At 41.2% G+C, this 9,235-nt stretch overlaps 1 protein-coding gene across 1 annotated transcript; it reads right to left on the bottom strand.

Annotated features, from left to right (window-relative positions):
• Window positions 1–1,402: 1,402 nt before the first annotated feature.
• LOC143037699 (protein O-linked-mannose beta-1,2-N-acetylglucosaminyltransferase 1-like) lies at window positions 1,403–8,925 on the bottom strand. Its single transcript, XM_076206238.1, has 5 exons — window positions 8,777–8,925; window positions 8,052–8,265; window positions 7,608–7,672; window positions 6,755–7,083; window positions 1,403–4,328 (listed from the first exon to the last, which is right to left on the bottom strand). The coding sequence occupies exons 1-5, from the start codon at window positions 8,910–8,912 to the stop codon at window positions 2,667–2,669; spliced, it is 2,406 nt and encodes an 801-aa protein (XP_076062353.1). The 5' UTR covers window positions 8,913–8,925; the 3' UTR covers window positions 1,403–2,666.
• Between the last annotated feature and the right edge of the window lie 310 nt (window positions 8,926–9,235).

Below are 9,235 nucleotides of genomic sequence, written 5' to 3'. Positions count from 1 at the left end.
AGAAGTGTACAAGTAAGGCAGAGCTGGTAAATAGGGTAAATAAATGCTGAGATGGTTAGGGCATATGGAAAGACTAGCAAAAATAATGTAGAAAACAGAAATGAATGAAATGAACTTGAGGTGAAAACTAAGAATGAGGTGGATGGATGGGATGAAGGGGTCATTGAATAAAAAAGATGTCTGTAGAGTAAGGAAGAGAATACAAAAGCAGTGAATGAAAAGTGGCTCTAAATGGATGAGAAAAGCATGGAGCAGGGTGTGTGGGGTCACCATGTAAGAAATTAGTAAGGGTTAACAAGCTCCAACTATCAGACTGAGTGGTGGAAGTGCTGTGCCTTGCTACATTGCCTTTGATCCAAGCAGTGTGGAGGAAGGCAGAGATAACCATAAGTGACGTAGAAACAATCCAAGGGTTCTTCCCAGAGGGATCAAGGACTATAAATAGCCATGCTAGGGCTGCAGGTTTCCAGTTCGTGAAACTCAAAGCAACAGTTGTTGTCATAACATATTTCTTAGCACAAACTTACAGTTGGTTCAGTTTAGACCACTTTACAGCTGCTAAATCAAGACTGTGGTCCTTAACTCGTTACGGCAAAGTTTCTCTAAGCAGAAATAAATCATCGGGCACAGGCTAGAGAAAAGTAAATAAAGTAATAACTGTATCATATAGGCCTAATTGCGACAGTTTCCTTGAATTATAAAATGGAAGAGATTTCTTTGGATTGAATAAAATCACCTGACATACGTAGAATGAGCACATGACAATAACACATATGCCTCAAAAGTTTAATATTTTGTTTTATGACCCCCTAGCATAATTCTATACAAGGCCCTCCCTCCCTCAATTACAAGATGCAGTTTATTTGTATGCCATCATGAGATATTTGTACTTTCATACTTTACAGCCTTGTTCTATAAAATGAAAATCCTATTTCAATGTTCATAGATACAAAAATTATAGAATATTCTGTCATTCATGTGTTGGACAACAACTTTGATTTGTATTGTACAATTGAGGATTTAAGTTTCTTGACATATTGCAAGACATTGATTTTTATCTAGATAATTTCTTGTTGGAAAAGTGTTCATCTTGGTAACAAATGTAAACACAAGTCTTCATGTATTCATTCAAGACAAATCACGACAATTTTGTATATCTGTCGCTGCATTCGAAGACTACATTCATTCATTCCATATGTATTACAGTGCAGACTTCTCAGGAGCTACAATGAATAGATTATACAGAAGTAGTCAGAATAATTCCATGCTAAATTTCTGACTTACTTTGCTTCCATGGCACAATATACAGGTTTCAGGTCAGTCATGTACCTATGGAAAACATGGCTCCTCCTTTAGATTGTGTAACCTCAACACCGAATGAATTAATCAGTGGTGGCTAAAGTAAAATCCAGAGAGTAGCCTACATGAACGTAGTGAAGGGGTTAAAATTGTTTAAAAAAGTGTGCTCCACAGCTCCGAACTCGTATTTAGAATTAGAAAATGTGTGCAGGTGATGCAGTAGCCCAGTAGATACCATGTCGATCTCATGCATAGGTGGTCGTGAGTTCGATACCTAGTACCTGCTGCATGCTCCTTGCGTTGGTTCCCAGCAGCTTTGTCCAGGTGGGGAGGCAACCCAAACATCGGCTTAAAAAACCCAGTGGCTTGCCGCGACTGACGACTTGGATTACCAGAGGTTTTTCACTTCCCACTGCATGGAATTGGGATGGTGAGGCGAGTTGTGCAAAAATGGTGCAGAAGGTCAGAATAGACATCATATGAGGATAAACATTTATTAAAAGTACAATGTTTTGCTTAGTGAAGCATTTTTAAGTACAGAGACTAGAATACCACCTCTAATGCATCCTGGGATGGAAGAAGAAGGGACACTAGGACAAAGCATCCTATGGGGTGCCACTTAAAAATTTTCTAACTACATGTACATATACCAAGGCTTTTTCCCCCTAATGAGGGAGGTAGCCAAAAAACAAAGGCATAAAAACCACTCCCATCCATTCCATCCCCAACATACTCCACTCCCCTCCACCCTCTTCCCTCCTTCTTACCTTGGCACCTCCTGGATGACAGGTCATCCCTGCATCTTGCCCACTGCCCTGGGTCAGAAGCAGTTGTTCTAAGTACAGGAATTAAATGAATTTAAGGGGGTGCAATAATGTTTGAACTCTGAATAATTAATGCTTCTAGACATTTTCTCCTTACAGTATGATGTCGGTTCCAGATAATATCAATTCAGTATGGTCCTAGTCCATTAGGTGGTTGGTGTTGTCTCAATGTTTGACACAGGCATTGGTCGTCTTGTTTCACACATCATTGCTGGTTTTTATATCATGAGATGTTTCGCCAATGTAAGGCTTGCTACATTTTTTGCTTGGAATTATGTAGATTCTGGCTTTGTTGTTTTCTTCCTTGTTCTTATTTGCTTTCATGAATTCTGTCTTGTTGGTCTGGCATACTACTTCTGTGTTGCCAGACAAGGGTTGTGGCATGGTATCAGAGGAAGCTTGTCCATAACAACACCAGTTTTTGCAACATTAATGAGGTTTGTTTGACAGAATTACCATAATCATCTTCTAGAAAATTGAACTTGATACTACTCATATTATGTATTCAATCACGAAATTGTATTTCCATTCACAAAAAAGTAGTTAAAATTCTTCATTGGCATCTTTGACAAAGAGTTGTAACTTCAAGACATCAAAAGACTCTCCATCTTTTACATGGAGACTTTCTACTGTATCATCTAATGTGCTAAGGATTCCATCATGTAGTTCATCGCTGATATGGTTGACATCAAACACGTATGCCCCTTTGGGTCTGCTTGAAGAATAGAAGGAGAACGGAACACCAACAAGGTAAAAACTGACATAGTCGTCAGTGTCTTTATGTGGTGAAGTATGGGCATCCTCAGAATATGTGTGGAAGGCGATGGAGTTCTTCATGTCTAAGACAGTGGGCAACGGTCTAGAACCAGTGGCATCTTGTAGTGTCTTGTTGTTCTTGGCACCGTTCTTATGGACGATGTTGCCGCTGGCACGGGTAGCAAGTTCTGTGATATTCCAGATGGTGCCATTATTTCTGCCAAGGTGTCTGTATGTGTCACTTGTATTGTTGTTGTGTCCATTTGTATCTGATTTCCCCTTTTCTCGCTGGAGAGGATAATGGGCAATATGAACACCACGATGGTGTCCCTGTTTTCCTCCTGCGAAAAACCCTGTGCAGCGCCCTAGGAGGTACCATGACTTGATATCTTCACTACTCCTTTTTCTATAGTAAAGAACAAACGACCTCCTCCTTCCCTTTGCTATCCCCAACAGTCTTGAGGAGAAAAGGGACCTGCAGGGGTTTTCCCGGGGACCGAGAACATATGCCTTGCGAAGCTCTTCGAGGATGAGCTGCTCATATTCTCTAAGGGTAACTTGATGAAGGTTTCTGAGTTGGACTCCAGAATCAGCCAGAAGTGGAAAACCCCATGCAGAGCGTTCATGGAACACTTTATTCGTATTGACACCAAGTCCATAGTGGCAAGATCGCCGGACATCGGGGACGAGGCACTCTCGATCACCCCTTACCACTTCGTACAACCAGTAATCATAAAGTAGGATTGAGGCATTGGATGAATTCGTAGGCCACAATCGTAGAGCTTCCTGGATGAAAGATGGGGTCACAGCATAACCCCAGTTGACCTGAGATGCAATTCGATGCACATAGTGGGCACCTCGACCCTTTTTTGTTTCGGAGCTGAGGGTAACACAATAGAGCGATGGATCAATCTGAAGTAGGCCAAGGGTTTGGTTTAAAAAGTTGAAGGAATCTGGGGAAAGATAGATGTCTTCGTCCATGAAGATGACTGCTGGTGCCTGAGGAAACCTATTGGCAGCCAATTGAAACACACTTCGGTAGTACTGAAAGAGCTTGAAGTTCTTCGTTCCTTCAATATGGACTCGAACGCTCTCAATACCCAAAAGATCGAGGAGTTTCTGCACAACTTCGGGAGCCAAAGAATCAACCACTGCAATGATCTTCTCCCTCGATGCACCCGGGCACTGTAGGAGCTGATGAAGGCTGTGATACAAGTACTGCAATCTGTTTCCTACTGTTATGACCACCGGAACTTTGGATATAATACCCGAGATTGGTGGTGTATGCCATTGGAGAATGTCGGGAGTCGTTTCATCGCAGAGACCGGCTAAGCCACCATGGGATTCACAGATTTCCCATCTAGAAGTTTCTAGTTGGGAGGTACTCTTGGGTGGGGAGATAGTTGAGAGCTCAAGAACACCCTCCGCCATGAGATTTGTTCCTTTAGGCTGCAAAGCACAAGAAAGAGAAATCATACACTAGTTGATTTGAACTTATAAAATAAACTATCAATTGAACTACTTACTGTATTTCAAATTTACTGTGAAAAATGGGGCAAATCTTTATCTTGATAATTTCATATCAGAATTGGGAGTGTAAATATTTTCTTGTATGTATGTATCTGAATATCCCAAACAAGTTAATTCACCTCATGAAGGCATGTTATGTGGGCAGTGTACATGCAGTGAGAATAGGAAGAGGTGGTACAAAGAATTTTGAAGTGGTCAGTGGTTGTATTCTCTCTCTAATCCTCTTTAATTTAGTTCTGGAATGGGTAATAAGGAATTGTGGACATGGATAGCTTGGTGCAAGGTTTGATATTGGGTTGGTGAATAATCTGGTATATGTAGATAATATGGCTGTTATTAGTGAAATGCTGACAGAGGTAGAAGAGAAAGAAAACGGAAGAAGAATAGGATTAGATGTGATCATCAAAAGATGAAGGTAATGTTAATGGACAGGGGGATATGCAACTTGGATAGATGAGAGTAGAAAGAGTAAAAACAGCAGTTTTGATATCAAAGAATGAAATTGACATGGAAATCAGGGAAAGAGTTACAGTAACCTTAAGTAGTATGCAAGCCCTGAAAACTGTTTAACTAACCAAAAAAAAAAGTTTTGTATGGATCTGAGGCATGGACCCTAACATAGGAAAAGAAAAGAAGTTTTTGAAAATGCAGCGTTAAGCAAAATCACAGGCCCAATGTATAACAGTGGAGAGGGAACCTGGAGGACACGACACAACCAAGAAATAAGAGAACTAACACAGTAGAGACAAATTCAAGAGGAAGAAGATCAAGAGACTGTGAGGGGGAGGCCACTGTGCGAGAATGGAAGATACGAGGAAACCAAAATTGATATTAAATGGGAAGATAAGAGGAAGGAGATCAATGGGTCGCTCAAGATATAGGTGGAATGATGACGTGAAGAAGGATCTGGAAGACTTCTTAGAAAATTAACCACAATGGCAGGAAGTGGTTCTGGACAGACATCAATGGTGAGGCAAGGTGGAAGTGGTCATGGGTTATGCTGCCTTAGTACCACCGGAGTATGAGTAAGTATGTATATACACATATATATATATATATATAGAGAGAGAGAGAGAGAGAGAGAGAGAGAGATAAATAGATAAATAGGATGAGGATGCTTTGATTGTGGCAGTGGGAAATACCAAGAAAATGACTGTGACGAAATAGGAGGGTGATAAGGCTATAGCAAAAGAGGGTATTCAAGTAGCTTTGAAAGGGATGAAAGCAGGAAAGGCACCTGGATTGGCTATCATGTGGAATATCTGCTGAGATAGTCTTGTGTGTGTACAAGGGGTTCTCAACCTGGGGTTCGTGGAATGGTTTACAGGGTTACTTAGATGAATAGTAAGAGTATCTACAGCTACACTACTACATATAGAGTATCACTGTACATTATTTTTTATGCTAATGGTTAAATGATGAATAAAGTCATTACAATTTTAATCAATTGATATCCATTGTGGCATTATTATAAATTTAATTAGTCTTAATACATTACCATTTTATGTTCTGTTAAGTTAATGGGGGTATGGGTTGATGGTCTCATGACTCTCAGGGAACGTAATGGGAAAAAGGTTGAGAACCCCTGGTCTAAGGGAAGGAAGTATTCTGGTGGACTGGAAGAGTGTATGTATAGTTCCAGAATACAAGGGACAGGGAGACAAGTGTAAGATGGTAGTTTTAGGAGGATCATTCTTTTTCATGCACGCATGCATTATCACATACATACATACGTAAGTGCATACATAAATACCTCTCTCTCTCTCTCTCTCTCTCATACACACATATACATGCAGACATACACACGTACACACACACACATACACCCAGACCGCCACTACAGCAGTCCAGGTTCGAATCCCGCCCAGGGCTGAAATAATTTCAGTATCGCTGCGCTGCGAGTTGTTACTCCAACTCTTGTGGGTGGGAAGTTGTGTGTGTGTGTGTGTGAGTGTAAGGTCACAGCATTACCCATAGATTGGTCATATATGAGCTCTGAGCTCTCTTTCGGGAGGGAAATAGCTGTCGATCACCTTTTTTCAGCTTATTCCCAACTGGTGGAAATCACAACCCTATTACTATTAGGCCAAAACTAAGTGGGAAAGGAAGGATAACATAATTTTCCTCATCCCTCATCTGATGACAGTTGTGAAAAGACTAGTTGAGAAGAAGTGTCCCACCACAAAATGTGATATTTGTTTTGAAAACAAGGAAGACGTGGGAGATATAGGATTATCAAATTGACCTTTACTCTTCTCACTTACTCGACCGTTCTGGTGCAGCACCTGGATGGCCATAGTTGAACAATAATAAACAAATAAATAAATAAATGCAGATGCTCTCACCACATGTCCCATGACCTCTTTGACTAAAGTCTCGACGATCGTTTTACCACCTTTGACCTTGACCCAAGTCCACAAGCTGCCCACACCCGCAAACTCCACCAGCTGGGACCCCCAGGAAACTAAGACGTCTCTGGCGAAGCGGAGCCCTGCAGCTCCGGACCTGAGGGTCAGGACAAGGATGTGGCCTTCAGTGACCTGAGACAAGAACCAGACGAGGTCGGCCCACGAGGCGTAGAACTGGCTCGTATCGAACGTCCGCCGCAGGAGCTGCCTGACAGAGATGGAGAAAGGGGAATTATATCCAAGGGGCCTCTGTTGAACTTTAGGGACTTGGTACATTTTTTTGCATAAAAGTTAGGTCTTCAGTATACTCTCAGGTCACCAGTAAATGATCTTCGTCTATTTAGTGTTCTAATTTATTCAAAATCTATTATTCTTGTACCGTTTAGCCCTGTTTTCTGAATAACTCCAGGTTTGTACAATGTAGCGTTGGACCCACAGCACAGTGGTGTACTTTACTGATTTCAGTTTCGGTTAACAACAAACGATTTTATTCAGCTGAGGAGTTGTCCTGAGACAAAACAGCTCTCGTTTGATGTGTGTAATTTGTTTTGTTCCGAATTCTTCACTCACTTGTCTGTCATTACCCAAAACAAAAATCTATAATGTTCGTATTAAAGAAGTTGACATTGATGCATGCCAGACACCCTGATATCCATCCCTCTGAATCCTCTCACCCCACGAGAGGACAGAGACCACCTGGCCAGGCTGAGGAGCAGCCACCATTCATCTCTTCTAAGTTACTTGAAGAAGCTGGATGACCGCATCCCATATGTAACACTTTACCCCATACTATCCAACAGAATATGGGAGATTGCATTGTACATGACCATGCATGCCAACAACACAATATACACTCTATAAGGGATTTGTAGAAAAAACCCTGTTCCAGTCAAGACGTTCCTCAGGGAGACAGGACTGCTTGACCAGTCTAGGGAATGACATCAACAACAATTTCCGAGTTTCAATACCCACCCCTACTTCCATCCAGCCCAATTTTCTGTATTATATAGTCCCTCATCTTCCCATTTTCTTGCTGTCTTTCTTCTTCCCATATTCTTCATTCCACCATATCCACCGAACTTTTCCATCTCTCATCTACATACTATACTCTCTCTTCCCCTTTCTCTATTTTTTATCATTTCATATAATTTATATTCCATTTCTTTTACTATTACATGGGCCTTACGGGTTTGTCCTTCTTCCAGTAACCCTTTTTTATTCCCTTTCAACCAACCTTCCAGTTCTGGAGTGGAACACTGTCATCAGAACCCCAGCTTCAGCTTCCAATGGTCCAGGATAGTCCCAGAAGGCTGGAACGTTCCTTGACATCATCTGAGTAGAGATTCTGGGGTGTTCCTCCCCACCTGGCATGGAACTAGACTCTGGTGCCTTAGGTTCCAGCGTATCATTTCTTGTGTCGTTCCATGGTAGTTCTGAAGGATTGGCATCTAGAAAATCAAATACAGAGATGTGTAATCTGACTGCACAGACTCTTGGAATCTTCGAAGACGGTCTAGCTCTTGCTACTATACGTTTATATGTCCGTTTCTTCAAATAATGACTGGGGAATTTTAAGTTATTTTTTACAGACTATTCTGTTGCCTTTGAGAAATGCCCCTGGCCGTATTTCAAAAGAGGCAATAGAAATATATGAGGTCACTTTGGGTGAGAGGCAAACTCTAGATCTGTACTGAAGTAAAGAAACAAGAAGCAGTCATAAATCATGTTCATTGTAGATATATGGAATGGGGTTACTGATACAAAGCAAGACAAAGTGTGATACCAAGAATTATTTCATTTCAAAACCAGTAAACCTGAGGGGTTCCCCCATCTAATCCAATGAAAAAATACAAAGACAAAAGAAAAAAATTGAGAGAAAAAGAAAAAGAAATAAAAAAAATACAAAGACAAATGTTTACCAGCCCTGACATGGAAACCTTGTAACAAAACCTGACTCACGTGGACTGGGTACCCCTGGACCGGGTGTCCTAAGTCTTCTGCTTTCCTCTTCGTTCTTTACTAGTTGGATGGCCTTCCTGAGACCACACCCAAAGACATGACTTCCTTCTCCGGACACGACCTGAGTCACGCCCATGTGGGAACTATCAATCCGGCTCCTGATGGGGATGCAGACGACGTGGAGACCAGAGATTAGAAAAGAAGTAGATGAAATTTGGGGAGGGGGGGCGATAGTCAAGGAGACAAATCATATGCACCGATTCAAACGTAAGCACTCTTGCGTAACAAATATTTCAGAATTTGACAACGGTTATATGAAACTACAACAAAAGAATGTGTAGATCTCATATATCTAGACTCTGAAAAAGCTTTTGACACTGTCTTACACGGGAGATTGCTAGACTCATTTGATATGGACTAAACTGGATTAGGGTTTTCTTAAGCAAATGTAAAAAATGA

This window comes from Oratosquilla oratoria, chromosome 23 (assembly GCF_046742065.1).
Source record: "Oratosquilla oratoria isolate Oo_2021 chromosome 23, ASM4674206v1, whole genome shotgun sequence".
In the NCBI taxonomy this organism is placed as follows: Eukaryota; Metazoa; Arthropoda; class Malacostraca; order Stomatopoda; family Squillidae; genus Oratosquilla; species Oratosquilla oratoria.
This window is presented reverse-complemented; position numbering and strand designations above follow the sequence as displayed.